This window comes from Callithrix jacchus, chromosome 19, assembly GCF_049354715.1.
Source record: "Callithrix jacchus isolate 240 chromosome 19, calJac240_pri, whole genome shotgun sequence".
Taxonomy (NCBI): domain Eukaryota; kingdom Metazoa; phylum Chordata; class Mammalia; order Primates; family Cebidae; genus Callithrix; species Callithrix jacchus.
The window spans coordinates 17,404,959-17,426,586 of record NC_133520.1 but is presented as its reverse complement, the minus strand read 5'-3'; the positions used below and the strand labels follow the sequence as shown (position 1 = coordinate 17,426,586).

The 21,628-nt window shown below is 41.6% G+C and overlaps 1 protein-coding gene across 2 annotated transcripts in view; it reads right to left on the bottom strand.

The window, feature by feature from the left end:
* PPP2R5A (protein phosphatase 2 regulatory subunit B'alpha) overlaps window positions 1–6,668 on the bottom strand; it is a 61,289-nt gene extending 54,621 nt beyond the window's left edge. For both annotated transcript variants that reach the window (XM_002760545.7, XM_008985253.5), the window contains exon 1: window positions 5,821–6,668. In XM_002760545.7, the coding sequence (XP_002760591.1) occupies window positions 5,821–6,001 (181 nt within the window). In that variant the 5' untranslated portion in view covers window positions 6,002–6,668. The remainder of the gene's footprint in view (window positions 1–5,820) is intronic.
* Between the last annotated feature and the right edge of the window lie 14,960 nt (window positions 6,669–21,628).

Here is a 21,628-nt window from a genome sequence, read left to right as displayed (position 1 = left end):
TTTCTTGATGTGAAATAAAAATAAGGCATGACCAAAAATGCTGTAAGGTTCAAGAACAGTTCTTTTGTTCACTATCATACACAATGATAGTAGCAGGCTTAGATCTTCAAGAAACAGAACACTGTTGTAAGCATATAGAGGAAACTAGTTTTACACCCCAAAGTGGTTGGAATCATTACTACTTGTTATACTGAATGAGGGGATTAAAATTGGGCAAACCTCTATCATATGTTCTCGATTTTGCTTGCCAGCTCCAAAAATCACAGAGAAAATTGACCACCTGGCATCAAATAATAGTTGGGCTTTAATTACGATAATGACAACAAACCAATAGAATCACCCCATACCTAAAACTCCAGAATCTAACAGCACTATCTCCCCTTCAGTAAAGTAGCTAAGCTACAGGGGGCAGCAAAGTTAAGAGAGTCAAATGTAAATAGCAGGAGGTGAAGCCAGGGCAGGAAATGTTAATAGGCTGGGTAATGAACCATGAGTATCGGGGAGAAAAGGACAAAGTCTCAATTAATGAATTAAATCAATAGACAGACAATGCTAACCCTAGGATTCTCAACCCTGGCTGCGCATTAGAATCACCCTGGGAGCTTTTAAAAATACTGTAACTGGATTTTATCTTAGGCCAATTAATTTACATCCCTTGGGGATGTGCCCAGGTATTGATTTTGCTTTGTTTTGTTTAAAAATATCCAGGTATAGGCATGGTGACTCACGCGCCAGTAATCCCAGCATTTTGGGAGGCCAACACAGGCAGATCACCTGAGGTTAGAGTTCAAAACCAGCCTGACCAGCCGTAGTGAAACCCCATCTCTACTAAAAATACAAAAATTAGCTGGCACTGTGGTGTGTGCAAGAGAATCGCTCGAACCTGGGAGCAGACAGAGGTTGCAGTGAGCCAAGACATCGCATCACTGCACTCCAGCCTGGGTGACAGAGCGAGACTCAGTCTCAAAAAAACAAAAACAAACTAGGTATAGCCAGGATTGGGAATCACAGTGCTAAACACATAAAAACAAACTAGTCTTTATCCTCAGCTTTATACAATTTAAAAAGTTTATAAAAATGAAGCACAAAAATCTAAATGTGTTATTTTTGTTAGTAAACCTCTTTGAAATCCAAAGCAGCAGTAACTCCTTAAAGACTAATTCATCTTTGTGATTTTATCAAGGGAAAAATGTTATTCTTGCAAGTGAAAATGGCTAAACTGAAGTTGAAAGCAATGAGTCATCACTGATGCAGGAAGACAACTTAAATCTACTGTTTACATGATAGTAACATACTACAATGGCTGCACTATTTTATCAAATACATTTTATTGCATTAGTACTTTACTCAGACACTTCCTAAAATAATCCACACATAAAATAATCCACAATTAACAATCAGACAAGGTAATAAAATAAAGGGAAGGAAGAGATGATCCTAAACAGGAATTCTAAAGATCTTAAAATAGATTCAAATAAAAAAGTTTTTCCTTTATGTGAGGAATAGCAGTGAACACTTTATTTAGCAATTTCTTTTACGTATATCCTAAAAATGTTTTAAATTTTTTTAAAATTAATATTCCGTAAGAGATATGACTTCTCAGAAAATAGTCCTAAAATTACTAAAATGTTGTATCCCCTTGTAAACAATTTTCTTAACTTCAGATGAATTTGAACTCTCCTCTAGTGCCATCCCAATTGTGTTTAGATGGAACTGATAGTGACTTTCAGAAGTTCTATAAACCTTAAAAGTTGAGTGAGTAGTACTGTTTTCTCTCCACAAAAAGGTTTAGTTGTAAAACTTGAGATAACGTCAGTGTTCTTGTTCCTCAATTACCTTAGATCACCTATTCTAGAACACACACACATTTTCCCCCCTATACGGAGGCACTGCAATCAACACCACTCTTACTGGCTTCAATACCTTCAGTGGGACCCAGTTGCTAAGAATGGACCAAGAAAGAAGCTGAGTGCTACTTGGGAAAGTTTTACCTCTTCTGAAGGGGATTTCAATCTCAAAGCCAGTTTCAGTCTGATCTTGCTATTTATTTCCTGGCTGTCTCCTATGAGGAATGCACATCTATGCAATTCTACTGCTTAGTTTGGTTTCTTTGCTTGGTAAAAAAGTCTTACCATAGCTTTTAATATTTTAAAGAGGCTGACTTAATCCTGTTTCCATTTCTACATGCTGAAAGATGTTACAGCTGTACTTCACTTCACATAAATCATATCTGAAAACTGATTATAAATAAAATCATACTTTAAATACACTAGGAAAGTTTACTATTTAAGTAATCCTATTAATAATCCTTCATTTAAAAATATTTTTAATCTGGATTTTCAAATATTTAAGAGAATGGGAACTAACATTCTTTGACTATTTTTAGGCATTTCAATTATTTCCCTTAATCCCCACAGGCCTGGGGAGATTGAAGGTATTATCCCCATTTTACAGATAAGGAAAACTACTTAGAAAGATTAAAAATTTACCTTTAACCCAGGACTAACCCCAGAGACCCAACTATATCACTCTGCTTCAAATTTACATAAAACAGGTTAACAGCACAAATATTGAAATCATTTGACCTAGGTCCCAGTGTCAGTTGCAACATCATCCAGATAAGTAATCACAGGCCTGAAATTATTCATTCTTTTTAGGCTTCAACCTTCTCATCGATAAAATAGGAATACTGATCTTGCAAAAAGTTGCAGGGATAACCCAATGAACATGATGTTTGTAAAAATACAGTGAGCCATGGATTGTCAAACAACAGTATTAATCTTAGTATAGGTGAAAAAGCAGGAGATACACAGGAATTAAGGGTTACACATCTTTGGATTGTTTTACTTGGTAAGAACAATACCGTTTTATAAGTTTAAAAAATTTTAGGGTAAAATAATTTTAAAATGCTAAAATGTTATGTAAATGTAAGGTATCAACTACTTTACCAAACCAATCCTTCCAGAGTCTTAAACAAAATAGGTTAAATAGACTAAAAAGCCTTCTAACAGGGCTGTTTATTAAATACTTCCAATTATAAAACAATTTATTCTGAACATTTTGCCATTAAAATCCTACAACCCACTTACTAAATAATTTTGCACAAATAAACTACTTAGAGGTGAAAAGGTTGGATTATTTTGTTAAGGCTTACTATGCTTTAAGGAAAACTAGTTGGCACCTTTCCAGTTCAGACGCATGTGGTCTAAGTGTAACATAAGCAGGTTGGTATAAACACTTAAGAGTCTTGGAGCCCATGGCTATCTGAATCACTCCACAGTAAGATGATATTTCAGAGAAGGAAGAAAATTCTCTTTCATACATACTAAAGGGCTTTCCACTGTTATTGTGAAGGCGGCACATGGAAAAAACAACCACTTGCAGAAAAAACACAACACTGTGGTATCAAGTACACTGCCAAAGTTCCAATTGAAGGAACCGAATTTTAAAAAAAAATCACTTTCACGAATGGGATCTGGGGTAAAAAAAGTTGTTCCTATTAGTTTGTAATCCATGTAAGGGCCTTATTTTCTCAATTAAATTTGCATAAATTTATCCTGAATACATAATTTTCCTTATGGTGAATACTGTACTTTCATGTAAACATCTACAATTAATGTAAAGCTCCAATCTACTTTTTTCTTTACTAGGGACCAAATACTATATGGTACCTCAACTTGTTAAAACCTACATCATATAACTTAGATGGCTACTGACTCTATGCATATTTTTGCTAGTCTTTTAAAAGAAAAATGTGGCTGGGCAACATGGCTCTGTGGCTCATGCCTGTAATCCCTGCACTTTGGGAGGCTGAGGTGGGTGAATCATCTGAGGTCAGGAGTTCGAAACTAGCCTGACCAACATGGTGAAACCCCATCTCTACTAAAAATACAAAATTAGCCAGGCCTGGTGGCCAAGCCTATAATCCCAGCTACTTGGGAGGCTGAGGCAGGCAAACTGCTTGAACCTGGGGGGGCGAAGGTTGTAGTGAGCAGGGAGCCGAGATCGCATTTTTGCACTCCAGCCTGAGCAATAAGAGAGAAACTCTGTCTCAAAAATAAAAATAAAATAAAAGCAACATGTATCAAAGCTGCATCTCCCGGCTTGAAACCAAATATTTAATATTCAATTATTTTTATTAAATAGAAGTATAATATTACGAAGTACAATACTAAGAAACTAGAATATCTTACTAAAAAGCAAATCAAGCACGAAACCTTCAAATTACAGTTTGACAATTTAATGGGAAAAAAAATTAGTATAAAAATCTGTTTTTAAATAAGTATAAAATTTTAAATCTATGAATATCAAAGATGATATTCTTTTATAGCTATGATATCATTCAATAATTAAAGTCTTGGCAATGCCTATCATTATAGTCTACCATTTCACTATGTAAATTTTAACAACTGTTGTATGCTAAAGAGCAATGAAATGATAAATTCGATTGTACAGACTAATCCTATCTCAAAACCTCTTTTCAAAAGCCAATTTGATTCTAACTGTGAGATGTCATGATTTAGAAGCACCCCAAGGGTCAGGGACAGGTAGGGTCTGACTAGGGTTCTGGAGCTGTTGTAGGTCAACTATGATTTGATCTGGGGTTTTCTTTAGACTCCTTGCCAAACTAAGGCTGGATTCACAGGCCCAAAGACAAATCAGAACCAGACTGGCCTTGGAGGGGATGCTGGAGCTTTTTCAAATGAACTGAAAAATCTGCTAAACATTTATCTATTTTAGTATGAACCTTTAGTTTCCTGGCCTTGCAAAACAGATGATAGGGATTTCCGTCAGGTTGCGAATTTTACTTAAATATGTAGGAGCATTATTATCTTGTTCCATCATCATTTCTGTCTCATAAAAAGGAACGATATTAAAATTATAAAATTAAAAATTAGTAATACACAACGAATAAACTAGAACACCAGGAAATAACACCGAAAATCCTCTAAACCTAGCGGGAAAAGTGAGCCAAAAAGAGTGCCAAGTTATTAGGCACGGATACCAATTTGAATTCCTGTACAAACCTACAAAGTCCCTGGAATCACTGCCTGGCAAACTAAGTTCCCATTCGATTGCAAAGCAACACTATCTACTCCTTTATTATTTCCAAAGAGACCATGCGTATCGTCTCAGACAACAGAATATTTTAAATCTTTCTATTCTTTGAGCTAAAGGGTAACATTTAAACCTAACGATCCAGTGAATAAGATACTGCACTGGTCAAATGTTTAGGCTTGTTCTTTATAAATACATGTAAAGGTCAGCTAACTCTTAACCGTTGTTTGCATTCGGATTCCTGGTCTGATGACTCTTAGGGGCAATCAATGGAAAGTGGAGTTGAGCAAAGGGTGGATGCAGACAGCTTTATTATTGGAAAAGTAAAGGACTAGCTAAAAGTGGCCGAACAGAGGAGGTGACACTCGGGAAAGGGAAGGTCGGGGAAGGTTCGTGCAGTTTTTAAAGCAAGACCGGGAAAGCGCAAGTCTGGAGGAAGAGTGACGGACTCTACCTCGCGGGACGCAACATTAGAAATGCAGGTTAAGCAAGCGCGCAGGTGGGGAGGGGTGTTGGCCTCTCCTAGGATGGGAAGCGTGCAGGTGAGAATTTTAAGCAAAGAGCCAAGACTTCACAAAAAAAACCTGTTTGAAAGGAGGAGGGGGTGAGGGGACGCCAAAGCATCCTGGGGAACTCGGCTCACACACTACGAGTCCCAGCTGAGCAGGAGAACCAAGCCCAGGAGGAAATGGCTCTGCTGGCGCAGAGGCGAGCATTGCCAGCCCCTGCGCTCGCTCTCGGGGCTGCGCGCTCGGAGGTTACCTTTGAGCTGGGGCAGCGGGTGCAGCTCTGCTTGGCTGCCCTGGCTGCGGAACTGCGACGAGCCCTGGGAGCGCTTCTGCCTCTGCGCCTTGCGGACCGATTTCCGGGTAAAGCCGTCCACTTTCTCCGAGGCCGAGATGGCGGCGCTGGCAGCCCCCGCTGGCGGCGACGACGACGACATCTCCGCGGTCCTGGCGCTTGGCAGCTCCGGCTGCTGCTTGCAAGGCACGGGCAGCGGCGGAGACGGCAGGAGGAGGCGGGGTAGAGGCGCGGGGTGCTCGCGCCCCTGCGCCCCGGCCCGCCGCCCTCCGGCCCCGGGACGCCGCCGAGCTTCTCCTCGCCGCCCGCCAACGCCTCACGGCCACATCTCAGGGCCGGAGGTTCCTGGTCCCCGGTGCGCGGCGAGCTCCCGGGGTTGACGAAGGGAAGGGCGGGGGCGGAGGGGGGTGAAGAAGTTGTTGACTCCAGGCGCGCAGGGCGGGTGGAAAAGAGCCTGAAGTTTAGACAACTGAGGCGTGGACTCGGGGGTGCGGGCGCCCAGCGCGCCTCTCGTAGCTTCTGCCCCGGTCGCCAGCACCTCAGCGACTGCTGCCGGCGCAGCCAGCCCTGCCTGGAGCTTCCTCCCGGGGCGCTGCCATCGCGGGTCCTCTCGGAGCCGCCGCCGCGGTGCCCGCTCTTCCTGGTCAGCGCCGGCCCTTCATTGCCCAGGGCGCTGTCCCGTCGCCCCGGCCCTCGGCGTGCACACACTCCCTGCTTGCGGCGCTGGGCGGACCGAACCCCCTCCCCCACGCGCCCGTCGGCCGCCCACGGAGAGCCCCCGACGAGCGACCGCTACTACTTGAAAAGGTGGCTGGTACAGGCGAGCGGGGAGTTTATGTGCGTGTGCGCGCGCCACGGCGCGCGGCCCAGGGAGGGGCCTCGCAGGGGGTGAGGAGGGAGGAGTTTGACTGACAACTTCCGCGGGGTCCCGCCCGCCTCCCGGTGCAGCGGCGGAGGAGGGGTCGGGAAAGCATGCCAGTCCTCTTAGCCAATCGCACAGCTAAGCGGCAGCGACGCCGTGAGGTGCGGCCTCTTGAGACAGAGGAATGGGGCGGGCTGTGTGACGGGCTTCGGCCGTAGCCAATCGTAAGTGAAGGCGGCCAGCGGGGTGCCCCTGCGTCACAACAATGTGGCAAATCTGGGAAGGAGGGGAAGCGCCCCTCCATCAGCGGGCACTTTTGCGCTCATGCGCGACAGCTCTAGGCTGTCATTGCTTTCCTGTCTGCGAGAAGACCGGGAAACTTGAGAGAGGGTGTTCAGAGGGCAAAATAGCCTCTTCCCTTCCCTCTCCTCTCTGCTGGCCAGTAAGGAACTGAAGCCAGTGCTGGGGCGCTGGAGGGCTGGTGCGCGAAGGAGCGCCAGGTGTTACGCTACTGAAAGAGGGCGCAGCAAAGGTCGGGTGTGACTGATGGGCAAGGAAGCCCTGGGGAAGGCGAGGAGGTGAGCTCGTCCAATCGTTGCGAGATACTAGACACCTGGGCGGGTTTGGCTCCTCACTGGCCCCAAACCGCGTAATTGGTAGTTGCGGCATAAATTTGTAGCTCTTGGGTGGTTTGGACTACGCAACTCCAGAGAGTTACTTTCGCGTGGGGTTTGGACAGTCTAGCATCTACTGCTTCAAAGAGTTCTGCAAGTCCACGCCCTCTAAAAAGAAGTTTCTCATTCCCAATTTACTCCTGCTAATTTTCACTCTTCCTTGAGCCAAAGGCCCTCAACTACTCCAACCAGAAGAGTACAAATTCATTCATCGGTCAGTGGTGTATGGATCTGGAGGCTTGCCGTGTACTCTTACCGGGATCTCTTTCTTGGAAATTCCGTCTAAATTTTGAATTTCTTAAGGACAAGGACTGGTCATCTTAGTTTCTTGTGCAGTGCTTTCCATACACTGGCCGTTAATAATTATTAATCTGAACAGTCTGTCTCCCTTTGCGCCAGTGGACCCAAATCTGTAATCCCCTCCCCCGAGCTCTAGACCTTTTCCCTTTGACATAATACAAATAGCTGTCATATATTGAAAGAAGTTACCTGATGGATATGTACAGAAGATTTCCAAATTTGGTAGGAAGTTGAATTCTAGACCTAGAACCAAATATACTATCCTCAAAACATTTTCTCCTTCATATTCACTGGGTGGTGAAATTGTACACAATCCCCCCCCCCCCGCCCCCAGTCAAGGAGGTTCAAACTTGAGCAGCATTTCTGAGGCTTTTCTCTTTCTCAACTAGTCAAGCTCCATCCAGATCATGCTAAATCTAGTTTTCACAACTGGCCTTTCTCCCAATGTATACAAAGACCACCAAACGTAGCTCAGGGCTTTCAAACTCACTGCCAGATCAGTCTTTTTAAGATCACTTTTATCTTATCTGCAGGTTTGAAGAACCACCCAGTACCGGCAGAATAGAGTCCAAATTTGAGGCTCTCTGCAATCTGACTCCTGTCTTTCCAGGTGTAAATTTCTTCACGTGCCTATACAAACTCTCTTTAGTTCAAGCACATCATTCCACATACTGATCCCCTAAAAGCAGTTATGCATCCTCAACACTTAGTCTTCGCTGGCCCAACATCTTGAAATAATGCACTTTTTTTCCATCTTTTTGAAACTTTTTTTTCTTCAACCCTCCCTCTTTTATGAAGCATGACAATCCAGCCAGAAGCGATGCCTCCCTTCTTTGTGTTTCTATTGAATTTAGTGTCCACACCACTCCCAGCTATCATCACACACTGTGGGACGTGGCAGACAGTATCTCTTTCTCCCTTGAAAGTTTGTCAACACCAAGAGAGCAAGAACTGTTATTTTATTTTATACCTCTGTTTCCCCCACTGAGCAGAGGATAGACACAATACATATAAGCAGAGGGTAACAATCACATTTTTTTTTAAAGCGAACTTCATGTGTTTAGTAAAGAACATTTAAAATTACATTGTAAGTGACCAATTAGTAATTCCAATCCATTTCATTTTAGTCACTTAGAAGACTTAATATCTTAAAATCGTTCAACTGAAAAGAGTATTCTTATCTTAGTGTTTCTGAAATTTTCAGAAACTATAGACCACTCAATGGATGATGATGTACTTAATGTACATACAGACCACAGATTTTTTTCTTTCTTTTCTTTGCTTCCTTCCTTCCTTCCTTCTTTCTCTCTCTCTCTCTTTTTTTTTTTTTTTTTTAATGAGACAATCTTACTCCGTTGCCAGGCGCCAGGCTGGAGTGCAATGGCGCGATCTCGGCTCACTGCAACCTCCACCTCCCGGGTTCAAGCAATTCTCCTGCCTCAGCCTCTCGAGTAGCTGGGACTACAGGCGCGCGCCACCATGCCCAGCTAATTTTTGTATTTTTAATAGAGACGGGGTTTCACCATGTTGGCCAGGATAGTCTTGATCTCTTGACCTCGTGATCCGCCCGCCTCAGCTTCCCAAAATGCTGGGATTACACGGTGGCATAAGCCACCGCGCCCCCCCCCCTTTTTTTTTTTTTGAGACGGAGTTTCACTTTTGTTACCCAGGCTGGAGTGCAATGGCGCGATCTCGGCTCACCGCAACCTCCGCCTCTTGGGTTCAGGCAATTCTCCTGCCTCAGCCTCCTGAGTAGCTGGGATTATAGGCACGTACCACTATGCCCAGCTAATTTTTTGTATTTTTAGTAGAGATGGGGTTTCACCATGTTGACCAGGATGGTCTCGATGTCTTGACCTCGTGATCCACTTGCCTCGGCCTCCCAAAGTGCTGGGATTACAGGCGTGAGCCACCGCGCCCAGCCCTTAACAATCACATTTTTAGTTCTCAACGGCAAAGTTTCTGAAAGTGCGGTTACTGGATCACGTGCATCAGCATTCTCTGGGTACTTACTGAAAATGCAGATTCCTGGACCTCTCCCCAACTCCTCTCCCCTACAGAAGTAGAACCTATGGGAAAAGCACTGAGAAATCTATTTTTAATAACTTCCCTAGGTTATTCTTATGTACACAGAAGTTTGGAACGACTATTCTCTAGTTATTTGGAAGTTATGAAAAATAGATTGTAAATGTCTGTAAGTTAGGAGTAGTACTATTTATAATAATTTACATAAAATAAGAAAGGGAGGCAAATAGCAGAAAGAAAATCAGTACAATAAAGCAAATTCTATAAGTCAATACAATAAATCATATTCCACATTCATACTGGAATATGATAAATAATAGATACCGGATAGAATAGGTAGAAAATACTGGAAATAAGTTGCCGGGAGTCTTGAACCAGCAAAAACCATCTGGGCTTTGTCTGAAACAGCCTCTTGGGGAAGAATTTTAAGCATAATTTTAAAGATCAAGTCAAAAAACCCGAAAAGAGAGGATGGCATTCCGGATCAAGTCACTAAACATTTTCCAGGGGGAGAGAACAATAGCTCAAGGATCAAAATGCATGACTCTCTATTACTTATCAATAGAAATCCTATCAGTCACTTTTTCCACATTTGTACATCAGGAAAAAAAATGACAGCCTTCTTCACAAGGCTGGCATGAGTTTTAAATATGACACAAGAAAGAAAAAACTCAGGAAAATATGAAAATGTTATTCATACATGTATATCATTTATTTTCCGTCCACTATTTTGAGTAAATAGGTATCTGGGTCCTAGACAGAGATTTGGTCACTAAGAACCATCTAACAGAAAGCTGCAATGACGGTACTTATCTATATGTGCCCCTGAAGCAGGAAGAGTGTCTTTGATTCCATGCCATAGAATTTCTGATCCTTCCCATATGTAAAGCTCCTTGGTAAAGAGCAATATAGAGGCCAAGACTTCATCAGTAGCAAATTCCTTGGATGGTTTGTGCTCACATTACTTGACTTCCTTAGTTTATAAACATATATACTCTTAATGACCTTATTCTTTTGTTGAGAAAAATTATGCAAGAAACAATAATATCCACAACATCAAAATAATGGTTGTGTAATGGTTTTAAAGAGCACATCCCAGAGAGTGTTCTTTTCAAATCACTGTGAAAGTCTCTAAAACACATCCAAGCAAAGTTTCTTTTTTTGGGGACGGAGTTTCGCTCTTGGCGCAATCTCGGCTCACCGCAACCTCCGCCTCCTGGGTTCAGGCAATTCTCCTGCCTCAGCCTCCTGAGTAGCTGGGATTACAGGCACGTGCCACCATGCCCAGCTAATTTTTTTTGTATTTTTAGTAGAGATGGAGTTACGCCATATTGACCAGGATGGTCTTGATCTCTTGACCTTGTGATCCACCCGCCTCGGCCTCCCAAAGTGCTGGGATTACAGGCTTGAGCCACCGTGCCCGGCCCCAAGCAAAGTTTCAACTGTCAACATTCCTTAAGAGTCATGATTCCCATACTGCTCCAATAGAATACCAGACCAACGTACCAGATCTATAGAATCAAAGAGTAGTGGTATTTTCCAAATTTACACAAATAAAATTTCTCTCATGGCTGGGCACAGTGGCTCACACCTGTAATCCCAACACTTTGGGAGGCCAAGTCAGGAGGATTACTTGAGCCCAGGAGTTCCAGACCAGTCTAGGCAACATGGTGAAAACCCATCTCTACTAAAAAATATGGAAAATAGCCCAGCATGGTTGTGTGCACTTGCAGTCCCAGTGATTCTGGAGGCTGAGGTAGGAGAATCACCTGATCCTAGGAATTCGAGGCTTCAGTGAGCCCTGATAGTGCCATTCCACTCTAGCCTGGGTGAAAGAGTGAGACTGTGTGTGTATATATATATATATATATATAAAACAACTCACATCTCTTTAAAATGTTTGTGTCTTACTACCCACTTTACTATAATCTAAATCAATATAGTATCTGACTTATAAAAATACGCTAATTTTTTTTTTTGAGATGGAGTTTTGCTCTTGTTGCCCGGGATGGAGTGCAATGGCGTGATCTTGGCTTACTGCAACCTCCACCTCCTGGGTTCAAGCGATTCTCCTGCCTCAGCCTCCTGAGTAAGTGGGATTACAGGCATGCGCCACCACGCCTGGCTAGTTTTTTGTATTTTTAGTAGAGACAGGGTTTCTTCATCATGGTCAGGCTGGTCTCAAACTCTCAACCTCAGATGATCCACCTGCCTTGGCCTCCCAAAGTGTTGGGATTACAGGTGTGAGCTACTGCAACTGGCCAAAAATATGCTAATTTTTAATGCCTCATTCATTTTTATTTAAGTACATTCACATTATATAAAATTCAAAAGGGGTAAAAGGGCAACAGGAAAAGTCTCACTGCTACCCCTGTTTCCCAACATCCAGTTCCCGCTTTGGGGACAACCACTGCTATCAGTTTCTTATATATGTTTCCAGAGATGTAACATATTTAATTGCTTAAGGCTTAGCAAATTCACACTTCAAGAAGCTGCCGGAGAGAGCACCAAATCCTAACTGCTTTTCCAGCAGGGAAATTAATATTGTTAAAATGTCCATACTGCCCAAAGCAATATATAGATTTATCCCAATCTCTATCAAAATTCCGATGGCATTCTTCACAGAAACAGAAAAAAACAATAAAATTCATTTGCAACCACAAAATGTCCCAAACAGCTAAAGCAATACTGAGAAAGGAAAAGTTGGAGGTATCATACTTCCTGATTTCAAAATATATTACAAGCCTATAGTAATCAAAACAGAATAGTTCTGGCATAAAAACAGACAATAAACCAGTGGAACAGAATAGAGTCCAGAAATAAATTCAACCATAAATAATAGTCTTCAATAAAGGTATAGGAAAACCATATATCCACATGCAAATCAATGAAATTGAACCTTTATACCATATACTAAAATCATTTCAAAATGAACATAGGGGAAATGCTTCTTGACATTGGCTTTGGCAATGATTTTTTTGATATCATACCAAAAGCTCAGGCTACAAAAGCAAAAATAAATGGGATAGACACATCAAACCAAAAAGCTTCTGCACAGCAAAGGAAACAATCAATAAAATGAAAAAGTAACCTATGGAATGGAAAAAAATATTTGCAAATCACCTATCTGATAAGGGATTAGTATCCAAAGTTTATAAAGAACTCTTACAACTCAATAAAAGAAAAACAAATAACCTGATTAAAAAATGGACAAGGCTGGGTATGGTAGCTCACAACTGCTTTTCCCAGCTGCTGTAATCCCAGCACTTTGGGAGGCCAAGGTGGGCAAATCACTTGAGGCCAGTAGTTTGAGACCAGCCTGGCCAACATAGCAAAACCCCATCTCTACTAAATATACAAAAGTTAGTCGGGCATGGTGGCACACACCTGTAGTCCCACCTACTTGGGAGGCTGAGGCACGAGAATTCCTTGAACCCGGGAGGCAGACGTTACAGTGAGCCAAGATAGTGACACTGCACTCCAACCTGGGCAACAGAGGGAGACTAGTCTCAAAAAAAAAAAAAAAAAAAAAAAAAAAGGACAAAAGACCTGAACAGACATTCCTGTAAAGAAGATATAAAAATGGTCCATAGGTATATGAAAAGGTACTGGACATCACTATCATCAGGGAAATGCAAATTAAAACCACTAGGAGATATCACCTCACACCCATAAGGATAGCTATTATCAAAAAGACAAGAGATAACAAATGTTGGCAAGAGTGTAGAGAAAAGGGAACCCTAGTACAGTATTGGTGGGAATGTAGATTGGTATAATCATTATAAAAAACAGCATGGAGTTTCTGAAGAAATTCAAAATATAACTACCTTATGACCCAGCAATCCTTCTACTGCATGTATATCCAAAGGATATGAAATACCACTTCCTAAAGATCTGTGCATTCCCAATGTTAAGCACAGCATTATTCACAATAGCCAATACATGAAAACAACCTTACTATCCACCAATGGACGAACATATAAAGAAAATGGTATGTACGTTTGTGTGTGTGTGTATAATGGGATATTATTTATATATATATTACATATATATACATGCATTATATACACTGTAACACACATTTTATATATATTATAAATATCCATATACATATAATGGAATATTATTCAGCCTTCTAAGAGAAGGAGATCCTGCCATTTGCCACAACATGAATAGACCTGGAGGACATTACGCTAAGTGAAATAAGCCAGACACAGAAAAATACTGCATGATCTCATTTATGTGTAGATTGAGGAAAAAAAGATTTCAAATACACAGAGAATGAAACGATGGGATGGGATGAGGAATAGGAAACAGGGAGATGTAAGTCAAAGGATACAAAATAGCATATATGTAAGACAACCGAGTTTAGAGATCTAACATAGGACTAAAATTCACAAAATTGTGTTATATTAGGAATTTTTGTTAAATAAGTAGATCATAGCTGCTCTTGTCACAAAAAGGTAACTATGTAAGATGGTAGATTTATTAAACTGCTTCACTATAGTAACCATTTTACTATCTACTTTTCTAGATTTTTTTAAAAAGAATTCTAATTCTGTGTTGTCTATTTGGCCACTTTGGAAGCACAAGAGCATATTGATATGATTAGAAGTCATGGTTTTCAATTGCTGTCATTTTTGCTTTTTAATTATAAACTTCTTTTAGTTAAGCTTATTAAGATTTGTGGGCTATTGTACAGGCTATCGTGTTAGTCAACCAGGAGCTTAGACTAGGTCAGTGGCAGTAGGGATGGCTAGACTTGAGTATTTTGGAAGAGGAGTATATAGGATTTGCAGATGGACTGAATGTGCACTGTTGGTACAGCAGATGTATTATTAATCCCTGCAAACCTGCTCCTGTACTTATACTTTCTGATTATCACTGAATCATCTTTCCATAACTATGAAATCTTTTGCCCCACCTAAATGGGCTGTAATAAAAAATGTTCAATAGCCCCTGGTCTACCCAATTCTTTACCTGTATAGACGAGGAACCAGGACATAGTGAAGGGGCTCAACTAATGCCAATATACCCTTGTCCTTGCAGAGTGAGACAAAAGAGCCTGATGTTAGCAAACACTCCACACTTTTATTCAACCCTGCAAATATTTTCCAAGTGCCTTCTGTTTGTCAGGCAATATGCCAGTCACTAGGAATGAAGAGGTAGATAAGGATGGGCCTTAAAATAAATCTAGTGAGGAGGGACAACGTAAACAAATGAACAAACAATTATCAGAAATGTTCCTTATGGTGTGGTGGCAAAACAGTAGAATAAAAGATCTAATTTGGTTCGGGAAGAAAAAGAAAATTTAACAGAAAAAGTAGTATTTGAAGTGAGTCTTGAAACAAACCAAAGTCCGGACGCAGTGGCTTACGCCTGTAATCCCAGCACTTTGGGAGGCTCAGGTAGGCGGATCACCTGAGGTCAGGAATTTGAGACCAGCCTCACCAACATGGTGAAACCCTGTCTCTACCAAAAATACAAAAATTAGCCAGGTGTGATGGCATGCACCTTTAATCCCAGCTACTGGGGAAACTGAGATAGGGGAATCACTATAGCTGAGGTTGCAGTGGTGGTGGATAGGTGGAGGTTGCAGTGAGCCGAGATCACTCCATTGCACTCCAACCTGGGCAACAAGAGCAAAACTCTGTCTCAAAAACAAACAAACAAACAAACAAAAAACCCACAAAGTTTTCATATGGAGAAGACTGAAAAAAGAACAATGCCTGCTATCCAAGAAGTTAGCTTACCACATTTCTCCATAACTATGAAGAATCTGTATCTCAATGAATTTACTTATTCCACACAGCTGTTCCCAAAAAGTAAAATTTCATTGCAAGAGGAGAATATATTATGCCACACCTTGTGTCAGAATTTGACCTGGAAGTGGATGGGCAAAGAAAAAGTAGAGATTAATTTCAACACATAACTGTCCTCTGGGTATATCATAAAGAGCAACGATTGCAAAAGCAATATATGGTTCCTTTGTGTTCCTCTAACATGTGTATTTTATGTAAATCTATAAGTGGTCTTCTGCTTTCATCCATCTGAAGGCAGCATCTAGTAGGTTTTGAGGCAGTCCTTGTCTTAAAATATGTAGCTGCTGAATGTCAGCAACATATTCTCTCTCATTGGCTTGCTATTTTGGGTCAAATTACTTTGGAAATCCTATAAACTCGCTTTGTCTCCTATGTAAGGTGTTGGCTACAATTTGACAAAATAATCCTGGTAGTACTAAGGTTTTTCAGGAATTATTAAATTGGAAATTAATGTTTTCGGACCCTAGGTTTTGACTTCTATATTTCAAAAACTTGTGTGTCTGTAGGTAAGTGTAAACATAATGTTGGCCAGGTATAGTGTCTCACGACTGTGATCCCAGCACTTTGGGAGGCTGAGGCGGGCAGATCACTTGAGGTCAGGAGTTCGAGAATAGCCTGGCCAACATGGTGAACCCCGCCTCTACTAAATGTACAAAAATTAGCCAGCCGTGGTGGCGGGTGCCTATAGTCCCAGCTACTCGGGAGGCTGAAGCAGGAGAATCACTTGAACCAGGGAGGCGGAGTTTGCAGTGAGCTGAAATTGTGCCACTGCCCTCCAGCCTGAGTGACAGAGCAAAACTCTGTCTCAAAATAAAATAATAAAATAAATATGTATAATCTCCACCATAAATTTAACACCTACTATAGGCTAGGCACCATTCGTATAAAGAATCTGGCAGAAAGAGATCCAATGACATCCCCCTTAGAGTCTCTCTCATCTGATACTCCTCTCTTTTCCCTTGGGAGTTTGTTCTGGTGACTTCTGCCATGTTCAGGAGCAAGTTTTTGTATTCTAGCATCTCTGGAATTCTCCATTCTTCTCTTGTAAAAATCAGTGGAAATTCAAGGCTCTCTTTATTCACTCTGTATAAAGACATTTATTTAAAAAATGAAATTAGAATGGATTAGACTTTGATTACCATAAGATCATTGTTCTTGCCTAGCACTTTAAAAATTTTGTGTTTATGGAACTATGGAGCCTACTACCTAGAAGGAAAATAAGATTATCAAGAGATATAATGGTGCTTAATGTTTTCTTTCCATTTAATCAAAAAAAATTATAGGAGGTAAATCATTAACCTCCTATAATGTGCTTGGCCTGTTCCAGGTGCTTGGAGTATAGTGATGAATGAGACGAAGTCAGCCTGCATGGAGCTTGCCTCCAGTGGTGAAAGCTCAAATCAATTAAAGTCCAACTGTGGAAACAAAGCAGGGAATATGCGCCAGAGGAAACACTATGTGAGTGCACACACACACATTCAAAGCTGCTTAGGAGAAACTCTCGGGTGACCAACTCATCCTAGTTTGTTAGAGACTTTCCCAGTTCTAGTACTGAAAATCCCATGACCTAGGAACCCCCTCAGTTCTGGGCAAACCAGGATGGTTAGTCACTGTATAAACTCAACACACAGCAACACATTTATTCAAGGCCCATTATGAGCAAGGCCCATGGCTAAACACTGTGGCCTCTACCCTAAGAGAGCACAAGCTCCAGGGGAAGAGATGAGATGAGGCATGCATTCACAAAAGGGTAACTTCTCATTCAGAATACTATTTGATGAGAGCCAAGATAGTACACTTGAAGGGAGGTCACAGGTGGTATCTGTGCTCAGGTAGAGAAGACAGAATTCAAGCTGGACCTGGAAGTTCAGGCATAATGACACAAATAGAGAAAAAGATAAGAGAGAGCACTATCCAACTGCTCACTGCATGCCGCTTAAACTCAAAGTTCCCAATTTATTATGTTGACCTCCTCCTCCCCTGTCTCACTATATCACTGTCCACCCCTTAACAAAGGGAGAAATGGTATGAAGCTGTGGAAGTGGAAAGAACAAGTATGTAGATGGGAAGTTAAAAGGTGTATTGACGGGAGAAGATGGGTTTTGGAGGGAAAAGTGGGAGGGAAAGCTGGAAAAGGTACAATTATTTACTTATTCAACAAACTTTCAGTGTTTATTACTGGCTGTTTTCTGGTCTAGGTTCTGGGTATAGAAAGGAAAAAAATATATAGTTCCTTCCTTCAGGGAGTCTGGAGAGGAAAAGAAAAAGCCCTCCAAACCCCATACCCACCACAGGTAGTATCATAAATGACATGACAGAAGTAAACACAGAGGAAAAGTACAGAATCTATGGTGTGGAGAGCAAGAAAGGCTTTCTAGAGGACGATAGTTTAGATCTGAAAATTGAAAAACCAGAAGGAGTTATTGAAGAAGACAAAAAAGAGGAGATAATTCCAAGCAGTAGGAATATAACTTATAAGGTGCAGAACCCAGAGAGAAGGGGCTACATCTAGAAACCAAAGGAATCAGTATAAGCTTTCTTCAGTGGGGAGAAGCCGTTGTCTATTGAGGAGGGCAGAGTGGGTCATGAAGGGATTTGTGTGCAGTTACTGGGCTTTATCCTCAAGTCAGTAGGGAGATACTGAAGGATTTTAATAAGCAGGAGAGTGGCATGATCAGATTTGCATTCTAGAAATATTACACTGTTGGCAGTGTGGAGGATGAACTGATTGCAGAGGGCAAGGCCAGAGAAAGGGAGAACTGTGGGCCAGAAGACAAATAGTAAGAGTCTGAGTCAAGCATCTGAGATCGAACGGCAAGATCAGACTCAGGAGATACTGTAAATAAATAAAACAACTTGGTAACTTATTGGGTGTGGATAGGGGTATGGGATACAGAAGAGGAAAGGATGATTCCCAGGCATCTGGACTCAGTGACTGGTGGGCAGCTATGCCATGTAGTGAAACTGGGAGGGGAGGAAGAGGTGGACATAGTAAGTTGGACACTTTGAGAATAAGCAGTTGTACAGACTTGCAGGAAAGAGATATTGACTGAAGATAGAGATCTGGTAGTCATCAATATACAGAGAGAAGATGGAACTCGAAGAATACTCTTGTTCTCCTGGGTGGAATGTATAGAATCAGGAAAGAGGGTGAGAAAATGCCTGGGGTGCCATTAGTTGAGAATGCTGCAGAGAAAGAAGATGGTATCAGATTATGGAGTGTCAGCAAGTTCGGGCCTGATCCTGAAGTCAGTGGGGAGATGCTGGAGACTATTTGAATGGAAGGTGTCATGTTAAAGCAGTGCTTTAAGATCACCAGGTGAAGCCAATGGAAGCCAAAGAGATTGGCTGGAGATAATTACAGGTGTCCAGGTTGTCAGGGCTTGAATGAGTGGTGCTAAACAGTGTGTGTCAGTGGCACCCGTGGAGCTTTCCCAAGCTATGCCTTCCTGGCTCCCTAATGGACATGAGAATATTGGGGTGGAAGAGGCAAAAAGTGTATTTTGAAAAAAAAGAAAATCCAGTCCCCTCCTCCTATCCTACCCCCAATTCCTTGGTAATGAGTGGCTTGAACTAAAAATGGCCTTGGGAACAGATATGAGAGATACTACAAAAGAATACCTCACTAGAAAAATTTGACTAAAGATGGAGGAGACGGGGTGGCAAGTCAAAGAGAAGAATTACAAATCATGCCAAGGTTTTGAATTGGGTGACCAAATAAACTGGGGGCCTTTAACAAAAGTCCAGAAGCTGATCCAGTTTTCTTTAGTGGGAGGAGGTGGAGAGGGGTGTCAGAGGAAGGAAGGGAAGAGAAGCAAACATGAGTCTGAGGTTAGAAATGTTGAGTTAAAAGAGCTTTTTAAGGTCGTTGAAGTTGAAGAGCTGGATCTTTATTTTTAAAAATAGGTGATGACATGTTGTATATTAATTTGGAGAAAGAAGACGACTAGGATGGGCTGACATCCTGGCGTAGGCCAAAGCAAAGAAGGAAATTACACAAACAACACAAGCCTCTTTTTCCTCTTTAAGGAAAAAAAAATCATGACAGAAATAAATGGGCAAAAGATGGCCTGTCACGTGCCTCCACGTTCTCCAGTGCCAAACAGTCAGTAGAACTACACAGGAGAGGACCAGGCCCAGGGTAACCCCTTGTATCTGCTGTGGCCATGGGCCAAAGATCAGGAACAATGCAGCCCTCACTAGTCACAGGGCTGAGTGACTACTCTGGGCATACCACGTGCACACACACACACACACACACATCCTGCATTCTAAATTCTTAACCACCTTCTAAGCCAAAGTATTCCTAGATCTTTTTATGATTCTGTTATAGAGGAAGAAAAAAAATCAATTTACCAACTGAGCACCTTCTCCTATTTTCAGGCAAGATCTATGCAAAGGCTTCCAGCTTTCCCAGCTTCTTGGTTGGTTAAGGCTTCTTCTTACACTCAGCAGATAAGTCCCACTCCCTCACATTGAATTACAGTGATTGTTTCCCAGCTTACTTTGGGTCAAGGATATGGGCTAGGACTGGAGAATGACCTTAGCCTTGTGTAAGATGCAATTTCAATCCTTGCACATGTTGGGCGTATTTCAATGTGAATTATTTACATATTGATCCTAAGAGAGAAAGTACAACACCAATCCAATGATTTAATACAACTCTATATCCTTCTGGATGCTAGGAAAGCAAAGTTGAAGAGGACACAGCTTGTGCTGTCTTGGAGTTTACAGTTTCATCATGAAGAAAAGTCAAGCACACAGAGAACACCATATAATTCAAGAAGAGAAGGGATGTACCAACAAAATGCAAGTGGGGCTAAAGGAGGAAAAATTATATTATGATTGGGGGATGAAGAACAAGGGAGAGGGAGGAGGTGGAAATTTAAAACTGACTCTGAAAAGTGCACAGAATTTCAGCGGGTACCTGGGTAGAGGAAAGAAGAAGAACATTCAGGTAAGGGAAACAGCATGAGCAAGGTCACGGAGATAGCAACATGTGTGGCATATTTGGAGAAAAGCAAATAGTTTGGTTTGGCTGGGGTACAGGAAAAAAGTAGGAGATAAAGCTAGGAACATAGGTCGGGGACCTACTGCAGAGGATTTTAAATGCCAGGGTGAAGAGTTTGTACTTAATTCTTCAAGTAGTGGGAAGCTATTGAAGACTTTGGGGCAGGATGGTAATTGATTAGACCTGGATCAAAGAGGTTTAATCTCACATCTGTCAACTGGGAGGAAAAGAGGAAGAGGCTTCAGGCAGGGCAAAATTTTAGACATATATTTAGCATGTCTGTGTACTCTCTGAATAAAGATGCTCATTAACACTTAGAATGAGGGTCTGATATTCAGGAAAAAGGTATGGTTAAGGTCTTTGTAGCCTTAGTTTCTTTGTCTATTAACAAGAAGAAGAATGCTTACTCTGAGGATTGTTTTGGGAATCAGAAGGTAATGCTTTGAAAAACACTTATACCAGTTTCTGACTCATAATAGGCACGTGAGACAGATGTGACGGTACTTGTGGCAATAGTAGGATCAGTAGTAGTTGTACGGTTAGTTCTTTCTTGTAACCCTTTTGTTCTCCCCAGAATTCTGCCGTGAGTTCAGGAAACAAAACCAAATGGCAAATTCTTGCTGTAGCCAGAATTGCCCTTCTCCTAAGATGACCATACTCAGTCAGTATAACTGAGTCGAGCAGTTATACTGCCTTCTCCTCTCCCAAGATAACCACTCTACTGGGAAAATGCTTAGCGCCTGGCAAATAGAGTTCTGTTGAGTGTCTCTTTGTTTTGTCTGTTGCATTCAGACACAGAAGCTTAGAAAAGCTATAACCCTGGTTGGAAGAGTGAGTGGAGCTAAAAATATGTAAAATGTTTTTTATTGTTTAGGGATCTATAGCGCATATAAATACATGCATACACATACTATATATATATATATATTCCTAAACATTCCTGTATATATAATGGGAATTAAAAAACCAAATTCAGAAAACTGCTTACTTCCTAGAAGGAAGGCAGGAAGGAAAATATAAATGAGAGAGATACATTGAGGGCTTCAGCTATATCTGAATGCTTTATTTTTTTTTT